The following is a 19,470-nucleotide window of genomic DNA, read 5'->3' as shown; positions in this document are numbered from 1 at the left end:
GAGCTGGAGCTGGAGGGAGGGAGGGAGGGCGGGGTGTTGCATTCAGGCGAGCGCCGAGAGCGCAGCGCCGTGTCCAAAGACGCGCACTGCGCCGCCAAATGGACGCATGGCGAATAACGGGAGGGGACAGGGGAACGGCCGCGGACACTCATCATACCTCACTCAGGCGGAGGGTGGGACCCGGGTTGACCCCGGAGTTGAGTCTGAATATGGGTTTTTTTTTACGCGGAATCTGGAGTTTGACGTCCACGTGTCCCTCCACACAGACAGTCTGGTGACAAAACCCATGTGGGGACTGAATCCATGTAACAGCATAGTATCCCAAACTTCCCTGATAGACTTCCCTTCGTAGCCACTTGTAATGAGTGTCTTTATTAAAAGGATGAATCACGTATTAATGCTTTATAGATTATAGTTATTAGCTATTCTGATAAGACCAAAGTTTTGGGTTGCCAGGTGTGCAAAACGTCTTTGACCCATTTGACCCCATCACCACTTCTGTCTCAAGGCAAAGGTTCGGTGCCTGATCTTCCTCTAGATATCAGAACACGCTGGAGACCAATGACAACTATAGAAATTGTTATTGTATCTGGAGAAAGAAGCTCCTATGATGTCATATCAAAACCGGCCCGTTAGCGGATAATAACCAGAGGGAAGCAATATTGTGGTAATGTTTTTTTTGGGGTGGATCCTATCGAGGGCTTATTAATTTCAATGGAGGTATTGATTTATTTGTGGGGGCTACATATCCATTAATAAAATGTAAAACAAATAATCGTTGACAGTAAGATGCTGCGCTCTGATTGGGACAGAATCATTAAGCGAAAAAAAAACAAAACCGCGTCCTGTTTCATCAACCCGAGTCCTGCAGATCGATGACTGTTGACCAGGTAAGTGTCGGAGATTTCAGATTAACAGATTTCATTAACAACATTAAAACTCAAGACCAGACAAATATTTTTCCACTGCTTCCAGTATGAAAGGAAGTAAAAAAAAAAAAAAAAGGGGAGGGAACCTCTAGGGTGAATCCACCGTGGAGCCTCGAGCTGCGTCAGCTCTTTAATCTAACACTTAGAACAGAAAGGCATTATGAATTAATTTCCAGGAAATGCATTATTCCAGTGTTTTAGTAGCTATTCAAATGTAATCATGTTGGAGCAGCAGCAGCGTCGTCGTCGTCGTCACGGGAACAACAGTCATCGCTGCACATCTCTGAATCTCAGCAGCGGCCAGGAAATTCAGGGCACTGATTCAAACATTCTCAACTGGAGCTGGTGGTGTGTCCTGCTGGGAAGTCTGAGCCATGTGTGTTTGGGTGTGTCTCACACACGGTGAGTGTGTTGGGCTGGGGTGGGGGTAGTGGTGGTAGAGGGGCGTCGAGTGGGAGAAACAGCTGCATAGCGGCCAACTTTTCTATCCTGAGGGATGGCGTTTGAACGCTGCTACGTTAAAAAAAAAAAAAAAGGACGTTTGCGTCACACTTCGTGTTCGTCCAAAGACCTTCGGACGAGTTAAGGCTCGGGTGTCAAACAGGGACGTGGAATACACACGTGGGGGAGGGGAGGAAAAAGTCTGTTGGAGCGGCTAAATTGTCTTCGTGTGTCATCGGTGATGAAACATCAGCAGTTGCCTTTGACCAGCTGCACGCTGACACGAATGTTTGTCGCCTACTAAACTATCATTATTAACGTCGTGAGCAGAGGATCGACGTTAACGATGAAACACTAACAGCTTCTCTTTCCGATGACTCGTGACTCATTCAGAAAGCGCCTTTGAGCAATAATAAGGACGCTTATGAGATAGTGCTACCAAACTATTTGAGCCTGTGATTCAAAGTTACAGCATCTCGGTTCACCGGACATGTGAGAGAGAGTGTCGTCAAAAACGCCTCGAAACCGGGGGAGAGAAAAGAAAAGTGAAAAGGGAAAAGCAACCTGGAACCCTCACACACACTTTCTCACACACTCGCCTCCCAACACACTCTGGGGATTGAGGGCCACCTGTTTGACGAGCGATAGACACAACAGCTGCGCCGCCGCCACCTGACCTTCAGCCAACACACGCGCCGCTGTTTTTGTAATGCAAACTGCTGACACACACACAAACACACACACACTTACAGTTTTCTCTTCTCGCTCACTCCTACACACACACACACACACAATCAGCTGAACAGCTCTAGACCCAGGCAGCACCGGGAAGTGTTAAAATCTTTTTGTACGACGAGGGGATTCAACAACAATGACTTTAATTTTAATCTTTTAATTGAAAAGAGATGGTTGGGACACATTTATTGGACAAATAACATAATCAGATACATGTCAAGAGTGTGTATGTGTGCGTGGGAAGGTTACACAGAGGTCGTTGCTGGCTGGTCGGAGGCGGAGTCGGGAAGAGAGGGTGGAGTCGCTTCCTCAGGTCTCGGCACCTCCACCTGAACGGGGAAAAAGAAGAAAACGCCACTCGTTTATGATTATTTTAACAGTTGCTCAATGATCACGACGTCCTCTCTCAGACATCTTCATGTAGCCAAACAACGCACTGGCAGAGAAGCAGAAGTGACCCCCACTGAGGTGTTACAGTGGAGGGGTGTGGGGGCAACAACGCTCCCGTGTGCAGCGTGGGCGGTTGTGTTTGAGCGCCAGCTGGAGGCAGACGGGGGACGAACCTCCCCACTGTCTGCAGCCGGCTCACGCGCGCTGCCGCCCACGTCCTCGCCCACGCCCTCGCATCGCCGCTTTGATCAACCTGCTTCTGGGGAGTTCTGTACGCCGACATACACACACACACAGGCGTTGGACGAAATTTAAAATACAACAAAACTAAACATTCTACTGTGTAATATATAATATACAAATTTTAACATAAAATAAAAATATAAAAGCTGAATCAACAACTTTTCTAAAAAAAATTTTTTATTTACAATTGTCTATTTTGTAGAGCTAATGTACAAAACTGTATTAGACTGTGATTTGTTCACTTCATTTTTTTAAACTCTTACATCAATTTAGGCAACAAATACTTTATGTAAGTATTTTTTCCAGAAAAATTGAATATTTTATTACTCAAAACCCAGCTGTGCTAAAATATTCAAAAATATATTCATTCATTTTCTTTTACATTTGAAAACTGTATAATTCTAACAGTTAACAGACTGTGCATGGTTCAATTTTGACCTATATTGTATATTAAAAACTTATAAGTATAACCAGAGTTATACTTTATAAACTTGTATCATCTCTGACTATTTTGACTTCAGACAAACTCGCTCTCTTCTTTTATACAGAGACTTTATCTCGATGGCAGCACAGAGAAGATAACACACAAGAAATATTAATATACAAACTCTTTTGTAATACTACTTTTTTTAAAGTAAAAATAAAAAAGGGTTGCATTAGGAGAATGTCAAATGCTTTTTTTCTTTAGGGCCCCAAAAACTCATACATACTTAATAACTGCACTGTTCTCGGGCACTAATCTGAAAGTATTACCACACATGTTGAAGCCTTTTTTGGTGTAAACAGAACAAAAATGAGTTGACATAAGAACAGATCCCGGGACGTTCACCAACAATGCGTCTCCTTCTGGCTGTTTGCTGCTGTAGTGTGACGTCTCTCACAATTTCGCTTGTTGCCACATGGAAGGCGTGACAGACATTTACCTGCGAACCCTCAACGTGACAGGACAAACCGGCGTCCTGTGGATTTACAGACTGAATGACTGTTTTCCTGTGAGTACGAATGATCTGTAACTCTGAGGTGCCGAAGGAAAGTACGAGCATCGGCGTTGGTTTGCCTCCTGCTGAGTGACTGCCCTTCAAACTGTTCCTACGTCCGTCTCCTCTCCTGATCAGTGCTACCGACGCTCTGTAAACACGCGGGACAAAAAAGGACACGACGATTGCCCTCTATCCATCTATAACACTTCATATGCACCTAACACAGAACACGTCACTGTGTCAGGTGGTGATATAGACGCGTCCTCTCAGACCATTAAACCCGTGTCCAGCCGGCCCCCTCGGAGCAGCTCTGCATGCTAAATCCTGAGCTTGTAAAAACGCCAGAAAGACTCGGTCCAAAAAATTCCTCTCGTTTTTCATCTCGGTCCAACTGCGACGCTTCATACTTCCATCTTAAATAAAGTGCTACTTCAATTCCCTAAATAACCGAAAACATCTGAAAATAAAATGTAGGCCACAGAGCACAGTATGTCATCAGTTGCCAAATAAAGTGTGTCTATTAATGAGTACATCTTTTTTTTTCTCATTACGCAATCAGTGATGCTCAGAGAACGCCAGAAACACTGCAGCAAAACATTTTAGCCTAGTTTGAATTAGAAGAATTTATCCACCTTGGTTTTACTCAGACAGAGACGATTCGAATTTGCATCAGATCTTCAACATCTAGAAAAAGAGTCTTGAACCTGCAGGGGTTTAAAAATACTCCTTTGGATCTTGACTTAGTGTTTGTGTCTTTGTCCTTCATGAGGAGAGTGAGAGCTGCTTTTTCCTGGAGACTAAAAGCACGCTGAATCTCCCTCTCCCCCGTTTCTTTGCCAAAATATAAATGAAAAAGCCATAAAAAAAGCCGTGTTAAATCTAACCTCTGGCTACTTTGTCAAAGTGATGGCGGCAGCTGCGAGGGAGCGAGAGCGGCTCAATGTGGAGCACAGTCTCCAGCCTCTGGACTCTAGATCAATGGCCCCAAAAAACACTAACAGCTCCTCCTCCTCCTGTGAGCTTCAGCTTTAATATCACTGCTATGGGAGGAATGTGTCAGGTGGACATTTGTTGTTCTTACCAGTTTCTCTGCCCGCTGCCTCAGTTTCCTCCAGACCATGTGGTGAGCCTGCAGAGAGAACAAGGAAACGTGACACGCCAATAAAAACACTTTTACTGCACCTCATCCTTCAGACAGAATTTGACATTAGGGCGATTAAATGTCATGACACCTTTTCTACTTCATGGTAATAGATTTTGTACTAAAAATCTCAAGAAAACCATCACAGTCTATAAAAGAATCACTGGTCCATATTCCAAATGTCCCTACCGGAAGCTGCAGAGGCAAGGAGACGCCCTGGGCTCGGCGGTGGAGGCCCCAGGGTCCCTGTCCCAGACTGTGGAGCGCCGTCACCTCGAACTGGGAACACAGGCCGGTCCTGGCCACTAGAGGGCCCCCACTCAGCAGCACATGGTCACCGCATCTACATAAAAGCAAAAAGGTATCTGGTTATGAGAGGTTCGTGAAAGATGCACTAAAATCCGTACACTTCTTCAGATGTGCGTGAATGTGACGAGGAGCTGACACTGCATTGGAAATATGTGGGCAGAACTATGCATGTTATATCACCTGTACAGCATCACTGTGCCTTTGGGATTCTGTGCTGCCTTCTGTTCCACCTCCTCCTGTTTAAACCTGGGACAGACAGAAGACAGCAGTTGTCACTGGGTGGATAAGAGGATACAAGTGTGGAAGAATGAAGAAGACAAAGACAAAATCGTTGAGTTAGCGATGTAGGAGTATCAGGGGTGAGTTTACCTGCTGTGTGAGAAGACCTCCAGCGCCACCGAGGGCACCACCTCCAGAGGCTCCCAGGGCAGGTCCTGGTGGATCAGCTGCAGGGCGCCTCGGGTCAGGGAGCGCAGCGTCTCCTGGAGAGGTGAAGACGGAGAGAAAATGGAATCACAACCAACACAAGTCAAGTTGACTTAAGCTCCCCCGTTTGTGTTGTTTAGACAGTAGATGAAAAAAAGAAGCTCAGTAACAGCTGCAAAAGATTTACTGTATGTTTGACCACACATATACACACACACATACACACCTCAGATGGAGTCCATGAATCCAGCTGAGGGTCAAGTGCCACGTCACAGCAGAAGGCTCCTAAAGTGACTGCAGGGAATTACGTGAAGTGGAAGACAATTCAGTAGGAATAAATAAATAAATACAAACTTCCAGGGAATTATGTAAAGTCTGTAAAAAAAATAAAGGTCCTGGCAAAGGATCCTCACTGATATAAGCAAAAACTAATTCTTCTGGACTGACATGAAGAGCAGCTTCGTTACCTGGCACCTCTGGTGGGCTGAGCAGCTCCACAGTGTAGTTGTCCTTGAAGGCCGCCTCCAGCACCTGACCCAACATGGCAGCACAGGAACGCCAGTACGCCTGGAAGGACGAGACGAGAGGACATTTACTCTTTCGTGCGACATCTGAGTCAACAAGGAGTTAATACAGTATGGACCGAGCAAGAAGTCGATATCTTGCATGTATATAGAAATTTAAACCGGACAGTATAAAAACAAACATATTAAAAATAAACAATCAGAAAATCTATTGAATAAAATATTGATTTTGTTGTAAAAAGTACCTGGTTGACCATTGTTGGGTCGCTGTCTTTAAATGTGAGCAGGGTAAGTGAGCAGGAGTTGGTGAGGGGCTGGTGGAGAGGCCAGAGTTCCCCGTCGACCAGGGCCAGAGCCGAGTTAGTCACATGATGCTCCGTCAAGTCTGAGGGAAACAGAGGAGAGAAATTAATATTTTTTCTCACAGATTGAAGATTGTTTATTTCAGAAGACCTGACTAGACTTTTAAAATGATTACAGTAAAGGTTTAAAGACTCAGGGGACGGCTCAGGCCCCCGCAGGCTCCCGTTAACTCACGTCGGGCACAGCTCAGTGGCGTGGACATCCCTCGGTTCATGATGAGCAGCGTACCATCGAGCCCCGGGCCCCGCACGGACACCTCGATCTTCTCGACGCGCGGGTACAGAGCTCTCTGCCTGGCCTGCTCTCTGGCGAAGACGGCGTTGCGCTGGTTGCGGACTTCGGCAGCTGGTGGACGCACGGCCGCCGCAGTAGAAGCATATCCTTCGGGTGGGGGGAAAAGACTAATGTGTTGACATTACATTTTCTTCAAGAAATACATTCAGGCTCAAACCTTTTGCTTAACTTTAAGGAGCACATATGTAAACAGGGTCATTCAAAACAGAAAGTCTGTGTTTCAAACTTTAAGCTGTGGGGTTTCAAAGATGCAGGCACCAAACAAGAGCCCGAGTTGCATTGTGGGAATTGTAGGCCATTTTTGGTATTTTTACACTGAACATATGCGACAAAGCTTTGGAGATATGAAGCAGCCGATCGCAGGGTGCTAACTTATCAATGTCAGTTACAGAAAAAAAAGAATTTATATACCCTAATCATATATAATGCCGTCTCTTAGTTGCACATATATTTTTATCCACACAGATGCGATGTGAAGCTACAAGCTGACACTACAACCTTCGCTAGCTCACATGCTATGACGCGACGCTGTCACCGTTAGATCGCGGCTACTTACGGCGCTGGAGAAGTTGACACACGGTCCTCGTCGCCATCGTGACAGATATTTTAAAAAAAAAATAAAGTTGAAATAGACAGACGTCGAATGTATAAATGTAATTTACAAACTCCAGCGTCTGAAGGACGCCATGCCTATTTCGTGTGCAACGTATATTTAGGTCCGGGTAGGAATTAAACCCAGAGAGGAAAAGGGTTCCACGTGACCTAGAAAAGTGAACTGCGATTGTAGTTTGTGACAGCAGGTGTCGCTGTTGGTATTCATTTCAATGAGGCTTATATAAACCTGCAGTAAATCTTTCTTTTTTTAATGATCTGTATAAATACATTTTCCATCCAGACAGACAATAATTTCACATAAAACTTTCGCTATAATATTGCTAATGCACTTTCAGAAACTTTTCTTTTTATATTTATGACATCCTTCCGCCATTTATTTCTTAATCATCTCACTGTTTCTTTCATAACTGTCGAAAGACTGTTGCTCTTGTGCTGAATCCAAAGTTGAGGCTCTTGGCTCCGGAGCCTCATACATCCTCAGTTTCATACTCTAATGGGCTCTAATGGCATTCAGAATTTGACGAATGCTTTTTGGATTTTTTTCTTTTCTTTTTTTGGACCAGAATCAGCAGTAAGTGTTGGCACTAATGGTAAGAAGCAGGAGCTGCAGGACTCCCAGGGCCAGGGGAAACACAGCCGCAGGACCAAAACATCGTAAATCAACTCGACGCAGGCCCGAGATGGAGCCAGATTAACCGCTAAGTAACAAAAGCTGAAAGGCTTTATTCACCACGGGCCTCACCACCTCTGGAGGTTAAAGTGAAATGAGAGCGGTGACTCCATATGAATAATTATGTGGAAAATATAAAAGGCTCCTCATCCCCCACGACAAGGTTCTCAGAGAGTGACCTCGACAATAAAAAACACGCGTGACAAAGTTGTGCATAAAGATTTATTTTTTGTTGTTGAAAATATGTGTTTCTCACGTTGAACCCACAAACATTTCCGATGTGATTTAAGATAAACGGACGACACACTGACACCGATGTTCACTCCATACAATGTAACAAGGCATTTGTATCAACTGTAAAGTGTAAAGAGGACTGTCCGTACATGGTTATGACTGATTGACTGACTGACTGACTGACCGGTCGGTCGGTTGACTGATGCTCGTCTCTTTGGGTGAGATTGATTGTACTCAATGTCAGTGCGACAGTACAACGTCATGCACGCATCCTCCACAGTATGTCAACATTTGGGATCTTCCCGACGAATTTCCCCCAAAGGTGCTGTTTCCTTTTTATAGACATTCGTTCATCTGTTCATTCATTCATAGTTAGGCGGGCCTGCTTGTATATGACCACCGTCCTTGTGGTGACATCCCCCTTTAGATAACTCGGTGATTGTTCTTGCACCGTCGAAAAAAAGAAGAAAAAAAGAGTCTCAGGGGTGCAAAAAGAAAAACACAAGCAAGAAGAAAGAAACAGGGCCGTCCCTGCTCACAACCTATGGCTGGTTTCCCAAAGGCATTGAGCACTATGATCCTCTCTATCAATGGCTTTTTTTAAGATGGTTTTGGCACCGTGCTGCCTTTGGGAAACCCTGATAAATTCAATCTGGTAAACCAAAGAGGATGGTGATGGATGTGGGAGGTCAAGTGTTGTTGTCGTTCTGTTTTCCTTCAAGGGGGACTCATGAATGACGAAATGTTATTTTTCCTCGACCTGCACTGGCTACTTCTGCTACGTGATCTCCCTACTGCTGGACACAGAAAGCAGCGTGCAAATGCTGAACGCAAGAGAGTGGGTGTCTGCTTCGAACCCCTCCAACTTCAGTCCATCTCACGCAAATTCATTTGCATTCCCAGTCCCTCTTGTCGTCCCATCCATCACCACCCCCCTCCCGCGGACTGATCGGCCGCTACTGTATGCTGCAGGCGGGGCAGCAGGCCTCTCTCCGGTCCGGCAGAGGGCAGAAGTCCATCTGCCGGACGATCTCGGCGAAGAGCTCGTCCACCATGGTCTTGCTCTTGGCCGACGTCTCCATGAAGGGGCAGCCCCAGTCCTCGGCCAGCGCCTGGCCCTCGCTGGGCGACACCTCCCTCTCCTCCTCCAGGTCCACCTTGTTGCCCACCAGCACCACCGGCACCTGCTGGTACCTGGAAAGAACGAGGACAGGAGAGTTTTTTGAATTGTGCTGCCGCCGTATCTCCCCGGCCGCGTGTGCTTTTGCTGCAAAACTACGGGAACTTCCTGATATCTAAAGGAGAAAACCAGAGGGAGAAACTCAGTGTGCGCGTGTGTGTGTGTGTGCATTGTTGGCCTACATACTGTGTTTGTTAGATGCTGAAACAATAATGGATTTTGAACAATGCACAATGGAGAGGAGAGGGATAAACACAGCTACGCTCAGTTCCAGCTTCCCAGGAGGCCGCCCTCACTACCCGGGTGTCTAATATCAGTAGGCGGTCCCATTAGAAAAACTAAAAAGAACAGCCTCTTTTGAATGCTCTATTTATTCCTGAATACATTATGCCGTAGCATGGCATGCGAGCTGTACATTTAATGCCTTCCAATTCTTGTTTCGAAAATCATTAGCTCTCTGCACTTTGCATCGTTCCTATCGTGCGGCGAGCGCGTCTGAACCGATCAAGAAGCTTTCTCCCCCGACCCCTTTCCAGCGTGTGGCTGGCGATCCCGGTCCTCCTCCTCCATCAATACAAGGAAACCAGGCTGGAGGGAGAGAGTAATGGAACAGGTTATTGAATAATTGAATAAAGCTAATGCGCTGCTCTCACATGGGAGGACATGAACATTGGCCCTCGTGCCTCGGAAACAATTACTTTTTCTACTTCGTATTGAGGACATAGAGAGCTTTATCCCAAAATCTCAAACCCATCAAACCCATTTGGGATAAACCGGAATGCCGACTGCAAGGCGGACTTCATCACCCAACGTCAGCCGGGTTCCAAAAGCCTTTTCAGAAGAGTGGAAGGTGCCATACGACTGTCTCAGAAACGTGTAGGTGCACAAAGGTTACTTCCGTACAAACACAGCTGCTCGTACATTACTGTACAGTAGAGGAAATCCAGATCCCACTTTGTTCAGCGCAACATGCTTCATCCCAGTCGGACACTTCTATATGCTTTCTAGAATGTCGATTACAGAGGGGTATATACTGTAAATATTCCAAGCCACAGGTAAATAGGCAAAGACCACCTAACAGGCCTCCATACCATCAGTCATTCGTAAGTGCATTTCTGAGGCCCCTGCAAATTGGTGGCCCGCTGCCACGCCGCTCGACCGGGGAGCAGAACCGAGGCGTGGAGGAGAGAGAGCGAGCTGGCGAGCAGCAGAGGGCCGGAGAGCTGCGGGAGGCCATGAGTGCAGGCAGCAGCAGAGGGGTGGAGAAATGAGCGCAGGGGGGGGGGGGGGCGTCCTGTAGCGGGATACACCCCGGTGTGAAGAGACCTGCTCAAGTGTCCTTGAGAATCTCCAAGAAGTTCCGAGGGAGCTTGACCTCTGACCCCCCCCTCGAGAGGGAAAAAACGTCCCGGAAGAAGCGCAAATGCTTGAAAATGACGGTGAGCGAACTCATGCGCTAATTGGTGGACAAACGCTTCCAGGACTGTCGGGCAGATAAAACCCCCATAAATGCCAGAGACTTCCCTGCCGCTTGACATTTCCCACCCACTGCACAACACACACACACACACACACACACACACAAGCAGCTCGCATGTGGCCTGTGTGTGTGTGTGTGTGCGTGTGTGCGTGTGTGTGTGTGTGTGTTTGTGTTTGGAAAAAGCTGGAGACGAGAGGGTGTGAAGTGTGAACAAGGAGAGCGACGATACGCAAGACAAATGCAATGTGACAGCCTCGCAGGAGAAACTCTATATATAACTACAAAGACACCGGGAGAGCCAGCATCTCCGGGGCGGGGCTGGGAGTTTAGTACGGAGATTGTTGTTCGTTGCAGCGCCGAAAGACCCCCCCCCCAGGTCTCTCCTCCCCCCCTGCTCGCCAGCTGGGGACAGAAACTGAAATTGCAGCTCAACGAAGAGCGTGGAGGGAAAAGTTGCCCCCCCGGGGGAGGGGGTTTGCAGGCCCGATATCACGTATCATCGGAGAATATGTCAGTCAAGACAGCGGAGACTGAGATAATAACCAGGTGGCGACGCACCGTGACGTCGCCCGTCGGTGTTGAAACCTCGAGGTTTAGCATTTTGACCAGCGCCATCTTTCACAAAACAAACAAACACAAGTAGCCATGTTTGGTGGAGCAGGTGGGTGTGGCCTGACTGAGCACACCTGCGACCTGCACCTATTGGAGTGTACGAGCTGCCAATCACGCTGTATCCACGCCCCCAATAGCTTCTGTGCTTTATCGTCTATTTCTCTAAATGAGACTTAAATTTACAAAATGAACATCATGCTTTCTTTCTTTTCTTTTTTTTTTACATTGTTTTTCACACTTTGTCAACTTTTTAATAAAAACATTTTTATTATACGCTGCCTGTGGTGTTCTTACTGCACACAAACATTTCCGACTTGTCCCCGGTCCAACAACAGAGCCGGCAGCCGTGCATTATGGGAACTATCATCTTGCACTCGGACTGTGTTTGGATGGCTTGGCTGAAACTACCGGCTGCATGAATATGCAGATTTCTTTTTTCCATTTTTCCTTTTCAAAATGCAGTGGGAGAGAAGGCGCATTAGATTTATGGAACAGGAAAACAGCAGGTGGCCCGACAGCTTTACGAGCTTATACGGAGATATGGATATTAGAAATCCACGGTGATTTGTAAAATGTTGCTGTAAAAAATAGAAAAGAAGAAAAAACGGAATGCGGCCCACGTGCTCTCGGCTACGGGACTCACACACACACACACACACACACACACACACACACACACACACACACACACACACACACACACTGCAGAATGCTGCGGTTCTTTGAACTCACACCTCAGCTTGTGAGAAAAATGCCACAGGTCCCAAAGAACCGCTCGCGTCCTCGCGCTGCACGTGGAAAAATAACTTCAGCTCGTGTGGCCTACGTCTGACCCCTGAAACACACGCAACACTGGTTGCTGTCGTTTGCCTCCGGGGGGGGGGGGGGGTATTCCAGCTGTTGTGGGGGGGAAAGAAAACGCAAACACACAAACCCTCCCACACACACGCACGTACACACACACACACACACACACAATCAGTGTTTACAGGACTCTACATTTTCCACTCCTCCCTCGGGGTACTACAGCCTTATTAATGCTCCCTGCTGTGTTAAAATGCCACGGTGACTTCACTTACCTGTTTTCACGAGCCCCACAGCAACGATAAACACACACACACACACACACACACACACACACACACACACACACACACACACACACACACACACACACACACACACACACACACACACACACACACACACACACACACACACACACAAATTACCAAAAAGAACAGTCAGGCATCTCCGGCCCTGCAAGCCGCCTCCCTTGCTCTCTGCATCTGCTCTTAATTATCAGTCAACACTTTGTGACAAAAGCTTCGGCGCGTGTTACTGCTGCGGGGACCAGGACAGAGGAATCACAGAACCTATGTGTGTGTGTGTGTGTGTGTGTGTGTGTGTGTGTGTGTGTGTGTGTGTGTGTGTGGAACCCCCCGGGGGGTGTTTACTGCTGGAGAACAGAGCTTTTTTAACAGCTCGGTGTTTCGGAGGCGTCTCGGCAATACGGGCGACATTAGGGAAGGAAGGGAGAAAGCGACACAGCAAACATTCCAGTGATTAACAGACAAAGGGAAGGGGCCTGCACAGCAGATGGAGAAGGTCCTCAGAGTCCTTTTTTCAAATTTTTGAATGACGAAACCCTGAGCTGCATTCACATCTTTAACGGTGCAGCCATCTTTTCGGATACAAGCGGATACGGCGTACGGGGGGGGGGGGTTCCGTCCTCGTTCTGAGAAGTGAAACCGAAGGCGATCGAGAGTGAGAAATGAAGAGGTGATGTTTGTACTTTTGAATCTCAGAAGCGATTGTGAGGAAACTTTGAGTGTTATCAATGGTCCGAATGCTCCCCTCTGATGTGTTCACCAGTCTGGAAGTGCAGGTTCACGGGAAATGCCACATTCTGCTTTATCACCGTGGGACTCGTCTTTCAGTTTTTACTCCGAGTGGCACATCCATCCCAAAGTGGTTCCAATGAACAGTCGAACTTGAACGTATCCCGTGGACTCTCTTCTCGTCAACAAAGGAAACTACGGTCACTGTCCCTGAAAAGCTAAAAGGGCGCTTTTTTCATCACTCATCCAAACGCTGCAAAGCAGATTGTTTTAATATTTCAAAAATCGTGAATTATTCTCCTTCCTGACAGTTTGCTTCCGCCTCTCGCCACATCGTCGCCGCCAACCGTCGGTCGGTGGAATGGCGCGCAACGGAACGACGGGGACGCGTGTCCAAGTTGTACGTTGGATCCCCCCAAATAAACCCCCACAATGGCTCTATAGCATTGCTGGTGGTCAGAGACTCCCACTTCTGTTGTGTCAACTGAAAAAGAGATGAAAGAATTATCTCTGCACGTCTGGAGACTGGAGAGACTGCTGCACTGATGATGTACAGTGGCGTGCGGAAAAAACACAAACACGCCGGTCCTCGGCAGCAAACTCCCGTCAACATCCTGTCTCACCAAAAGTACATTTCTGACCAATGCTGTCACGCTGTAAACGTTCCACCGGGGATCTGGAATCTGAAAGAGACAAGGATCTCGATGTGGGGAAAGCCCCAGATACGGATCGAGGCCAAGCGCTCCTTTTTATCCCGTCCTCAGGGGTACGTGAATACGTCCGTTTGCAGGACGATTACCGAGCTAGAAATTAAGAAAAAGACCGCACGGGGTTGAAAGTAACTCTGACTCTGTGTGTTCAGATGTATCTGCCCACAGCTCCAAGTCAGTTGTGAATGTGTTTAAGGGTGAAAACACCGAGTGCAGTAAATATGTTTAGCCCGAGCACTTTACACACCAACAATGAGCACTTTACTGGGGGGGGGGGGGGCACATTTTTAACAACTCCCTCCGTCGTCCCGATGGCCAACACTAAAAGCCCGAGGTCAGGAAGTTGCTCCGTCCCCCTGGGGAACGTCGTTTTTTTCTTCTCCATCCCTCCGCCCCGACTCCCAGGCCAGTGGCGCGTGATGGTCACCTCCCGCCATTAGACACAGCATCGGTGCAGCGTGAAGACGTGGCCCCTGGTGCTCGGAAGGCCGCTTCCTCCCCTCCCCTAAACCTTTTTTACACGCAAGTGCGCAGATTACTGGGTTACGCCCATGATGTTGTTTCCACTCACACAGCGATGGGGGGGGGGGTGTTCGTGAGGCGCTGGCATATGTGGAGGGTAAAGTAGATGCGAGTACACAACGATATTCGACAGTCCTTCTGTCGGACGAAGCATGTTGGTGGTGCGAACCGCCTGTATCGCGCATGTTCCTGTTGCTACTCGTTACATTGGAGAGAAATCACTTCAGCACGACAAGAGTTGTTCTCGTTCAGCTGAATGAGCCCCCCCCCCTCCCCCCCCCCACACACACACACACACACACAGCACAATAACATATAGGATCTCACTGCTCTCTCATGCCCCCCCCCCCCCCCACACACACACACACACACACACACAAAGAGCCCTGCATAAGCATTCGGGTTTATAGGATTCCCTAATGGAGGCCTGATGTCTTCTTGGCTTCCAACCCAACACAGTCTCATTAAGTTCTGGTGAGTGGGCACATGCTGTATCTCTCTGTGTGGTTCTGTGCTGCTGCTGCTGCTGCTGGATCAGCAGGATGTTTGGGAGGAGGGAGGCGGATCTCCTGAAGGCGGCTAATGGCACCGGGGAGTTGATTGTGCTGCCGACGACGGGGCACCCAGAGAATCAAGTCTGTGTGGGTGTGTGTGTGTGCAACTGACCCGCTGAGCTTTGTTCTTGCTATTCTTAAATAAACTGTACACACACACACATGCTATACACGTGGCATTGGTCCATATGCATCTGTATCTATACCTACACCCGATGCCTCATCAATGATCAGACCAATCTACTGGTCGCTGTAAAAGAGGATGAGGATTTTACTTCCTCGCAGCTTTGCACCTACACAGAAATAGTCCCTACTCCAAACGCAGAGCAGTGTGAAATAAAAGTATGAATTATTTATATATATTTTTATATATATATATATATATATATAAAAATATATGTACACTTGAGGACAGTGGCGGCTGGCGCAGTGTGGGAAGCTGCTCTCGGGCGGCGGCTGGCTGGCGGCGACGGAGCCCGGTTCCATCCATCGGTGTATTATTCATTTCAAAGGAGTTCCCTCATGCATTCGTCCCTGCCGCGCCTCGTCAGCCGTGACGCGCTCTCCCCTCCTGCTTCCACTCCGCCCGTGACGTCGGTGCCCACACGGGAGTGAGGCCCCCCCCCCTTCACTCCCGGGGAGGGAGCTGAGAAGCACTGCACCAAACGCTATGCACGTCAAATGATAGGAATTACTGTAAGACCACATGCAGCGAGGCGCCACGGCCCTGTTGACGCTTCACCGATGGAAATCTGACCAATTGCAAAAGAGACACGTCTGAACGGAGCAACACGGTGACCGAGGAGAGAAAAAATGCTCAATTAATAACTTCAGATCTGCATAAACTTCAGATCCGCACTTTCTCCCAAGTACTAACATTGAATGATCCCTTAAAATGTTCCCCTATAGTCGACGTGAACGTCCTCCACTGTTGGGGCCTTGAAGAAACAACAGGGATGAATTATAATAATGCTCAAATTACAAATATAAGTGTCTAACTGTACAACATGTCCTCTTGGGAAACCAACACATTTGCTCATCTGTAACCTTACAGAAAATGGAACGGACGCTCTAATACTTAAAGTTGCTGTCTTAAACCGGACTCCATCAGGTCCAGGACGTCCCGATATAAGATTTATATAGCATCCTTCCGAAAAACTGAAATCTAGGATAGCAGCTGCTGCATAGATCGGATAAATAATTGCCTCGGTACGAGTGATTCCTGAAGCGAAATGTCCTCCTGCGTTTGTCCAAATTTTAAAAAACCAAAAGACGAAGGAAATAGCGCAGCCTCTCCTTCCTCACCCCCCGCCCTGTCGTGAGGCGAGCGCAGCGGATCTGTCGAGCGCTGGACAGCAAGTGAGTGATCAAAGCCGTCCCGAGTGAGTTGGCGGAGAGTATCAAACCCTGCAGTGGTGGGTTCAGCGGGGTCGCAGTATGACAGGTGAGCCGCAGCTGGGCTCCCTTATGGGGAACAGATGAGCTTCTCACGACAGGAGGGAGGGGAAGACGAGGGAGCGGGGAGGATGTGAGTTCATCATTCCCCTTTGTTGGAAGGAACAACAACAACAACAGTCTCACAGAGATGTTGGTGCTTTCCAACTTCCCGGGGCCCCTAAGAGGTTCCAGGTGGTACTCCTAAATTAATTTCACTGTTTTATTATGCCATGCTATAGTGATTATAGCTTTGTCCCTCGCCATCACAGCCAACTTGTGGGATCTCGTCCTGTACAAGGTGTGGGCCCAACACACATCCAATCCCCTGCTGTCGGTTATCAGATCATTTACGACATTGTCACACGGATCTCACCTCTTGACCCTGATGATCTGGTCCCTCATGGGCTTGATGTCCTGGAAACTCTGCTGGTTGACCAGGCTGTAGACCAGGATGAAGCCCTGGCCGTTCCTGATGTACAGGTCCCGCATGGAGGCGAACTGCTCGGTGCCGGCCGTGTCGAGGATCTCCAGCACGGACGGCGACGAGTCCACCTCGATCTCCTTGCGGTAGAAGTCCTCGATGGTCGGGTCGTACTTCTCGATGAACGTGCCGGTGACGAACTGCACGGTGAGCGCGGACTTGCCCACGCCGCCGCTGCCCAGCACCACCACCTTATACTCGCGCATCGCGGCGGCGCTCCGGCATGCAGCGGAACCGAGTCCGGCTAAGCGCGACGCGTCCCCCGGGGCGCACGGCGCGGCGCGGCACGGTTCAGACTACGGGCATGACGCGGCAGAAAGGGGGGGTTGGGGGGGGTTGCTCGACGAGATGCTCTCACAGGCTACAGCCGAGGCTGATGATGAGGATGAGGAGGATGCTGCTGCTGCTGCTGGAGCATGTAGCCCCCGAGACGCGCGGCGCGGCCACAGCCTCTACTGGCAGATTCCCACGCTATCCGGCCCCGGGGCATCCATAATGCAACAAGGCGTCGGCGTGGTCCGAGCAGGATCGGCTATTATTAGACACGACAGGGCGGCACGGTCTCATCGCATGTGGCGACGGACGAAGCGGAGGGGCTCGCAAACCGCGTGTCCCCTCCCTCCCTCCCTCGGTCCGGCGCGGTCCAGTACAGAAGACTCGAAGGCAAAGAGCCCGTTTGTCCCGAGGAAGAGGAGCGTCCTGCCGCCGCCGCCGCCGCCGCCGCTGCTGAATCCACGCCTCTGGAACTGGCGCATCCATCCGCTGGATGCTGCTACTTCCTGGAAGGGCGTATGGGAGGTGATCAGTGCCACAGGGCGCAGGGGCGCGGGGGCGCAGGGGCGCGGGGGGAGAATCATCCCCATCACGAGGAGAAGGCAACATTTGAAAATGAAATCTCCTCAAGCTGGACATCATGTAGGGAACAGGATAATAAAATGAATGCAACCAGTGAACTATATATGTAATAATAATAATAATAATAATAAATAAAAACAATAATAATAAAAAATAAAAATAAAAACAATAATATATATATATACATTTATGTGTAATATACATCAGCATTTGAGTTATGATAACAACTTTAGGGCTGCTGCCAACGATTGTTTTCATAAATCGATTCATATGTCGATTCTTTTATGGATTCTTCGCATAGTTGTTTGTACCAAGAAATGGTAAAAAAACAAACAATGCAGATCGTTTTTTTCCCATAACTCCAACGATGATGTTTTGGTTTTGTCCCCACACCAAAATATTTTCAGTTCGACCACGTCCCAGAGGAGCAAAGAGACCAGAAGATATTCACTTCGAAGATGAATTGAGACTTTTTTCCCCCCACAGAAACTACTTGAACCGATTTAATCCATTATCAAAATAGTTGGCGATTAATTTAGCAGACGATTGCAAATCGATGAACTGTTAAAACTGTCCATATAAATATATCTATGTAATGTACATCAGCATCATTCAACGTGAGTTTGTAGTGTGAGTCACGATAACATCTTGCGTCAAGGTCGTGGTCATGTTTAAAAGACACCAGTGTTGACTGTACAAACCGTGTCGAGTGTCCAAAGTCCAATTTTTTGGAATATAACTATTAAACCACCACCAACATTCCAAGCTTTTTTTTAAAAACTGCGTGTCTCCATCATAAGAACATCTTTGCTGGCCTCGCCTGTGGCTGCCATAGAGGTCACACGAGTGCAAGCATATGCCGTTTTAGGGGCTTTTTAAAAAATAGTTTTTGCTGAGACAAGTGATGACGTCATTCTTCTCCAGGGGGAGGACAGTCTCCACAGTTGCCGTGGAAACTAGGTCAAGCATCCACTTGGTGACGGGAGTGGTTCCACCAGAGGGGCCTCTCCTTGCATCGGCCCACCAAGTGAGGTCACCGGGGGTCTCGACGCGGTTCTTCTCCTCTATGTTTTCTTTGTGAGATAATATGTAATATGTGTGACACTGTATGTATGTAGCAGCACATTCATACATTAGGATTATAATATTGGGTAACTTGTCATTTGTTACATTGTGTTATAGCTACACAAAGTTCAGCATCATACTGTACGTCCAGTGTAAACACACAGAGAAAGATGAGGAACACATTGAGCTCATCTAGTATTTCTGGAGGCACTGAGATTTATTGGCGACGGGGGATTTGGACACTGCAGCAGCACGGAAACTTTATATAAAAAAGGCCTCATTTCAAAAACAGGAAATGAGGGAAAGATAATGGAAAACGTTTACTTCTTCTGTCTCTTACGGTCTTTATAGGTTACTGTAACGCGAGATGCATTAAAATCTTGTCATGTGTCTTTGTGTATGTGTAGAGCCTTATACCTTCCATAACCCGGGATATTGT

General features: G+C 47.9%; 2 protein-coding genes and 1 long non-coding RNA gene across 7 annotated transcripts in view; all 3 read right to left on the bottom strand.

The window, feature by feature from the left end:
• Positions 1 to 19,470, bottom strand: part of LOC118301237 — a 1,055,945-nt gene that overhangs the window by 579,731 nt on the left and 456,744 nt on the right. The window lies entirely within an intron of this gene.
• Positions 2,247 to 7,501, bottom strand: mrpl39 (mitochondrial ribosomal protein L39). Its single transcript, XM_035625885.2, has 10 exons — positions 7,332 to 7,501; positions 6,656 to 6,862; positions 6,364 to 6,503; positions 6,062 to 6,161; positions 5,821 to 5,888; positions 5,538 to 5,650; positions 5,349 to 5,414; positions 5,049 to 5,202; positions 4,800 to 4,847; positions 2,247 to 2,434 (listed from the first exon to the last, which is right to left on the bottom strand). The coding sequence occupies exons 1-10, from the start codon at positions 7,366 to 7,368 to the stop codon at positions 2,351 to 2,353; spliced, it is 1,017 nt and encodes a 338-aa protein (XP_035481778.1). The 5' UTR covers positions 7,369 to 7,501; the 3' UTR covers positions 2,247 to 2,350.
• LOC118300953 (ras-related protein Rap-2a) lies at positions 8,269 to 17,870 on the bottom strand. The gene is made up of 2 exons (XM_035625896.2): positions 17,004 to 17,870; positions 8,269 to 9,488 (listed from the first exon to the last, which is right to left on the bottom strand). Exons 1-2 carry the CDS (start codon positions 17,315 to 17,317, stop codon positions 9,251 to 9,253), a joined length of 552 nt encoding a protein of 183 aa, XP_035481789.1. The 5' UTR covers positions 17,318 to 17,870; the 3' UTR covers positions 8,269 to 9,250.

Source organism: Scophthalmus maximus, chromosome 1 (assembly GCF_022379125.1).
Source record: "Scophthalmus maximus strain ysfricsl-2021 chromosome 1, ASM2237912v1, whole genome shotgun sequence".
Lineage (NCBI taxonomy): Eukaryota > Metazoa > Chordata > Actinopteri > Pleuronectiformes > Scophthalmidae > Scophthalmus > Scophthalmus maximus.
The sequence above is the reverse complement of the archived record's forward strand: the minus strand, read 5'-3'. Positions and strand labels throughout refer to the sequence as shown.

What these genes read in the sequence shown, in the direction of transcription:
- mrpl39 (XM_035625885.2), bottom strand. Translation starts at nt 7,368, where the DNA reads ATGGCGACGAGGACCGTGTGTCAACTTCTCCAGCGCC. An exon ending in GTGTCAACTTCTCCAGCGCC is followed by an intron (nt 6,863 to 7,331) that starts GTAAGTAGCCGC and finishes CCCCACCCGAAG; the next exon opens with GATATGCTTCTACTGCGGCG. An exon ending in ACCCAACAATGGTCAACCAG is followed by an intron (nt 6,162 to 6,363) that starts GTACTTTTTACA and finishes TCGTCCTTCCAG; the next exon opens with GCGTACTGGCGTTCCTGTGC.
- LOC118300953 (XM_035625896.2), bottom strand. Translation starts at nt 17,317, where the DNA reads ATGCGCGAGTATAAGGTGGTGGTGCTGGGCAGCGGCGGCGTGGGCAAG. An exon ending in CAGATCATCAGGGTCAAGAG is followed by an intron (nt 9,489 to 17,003) that starts GTGAGATCCGTG and finishes CGTTCTTTCCAG; the next exon opens with GTACCAGCAGGTGCCGGTGG.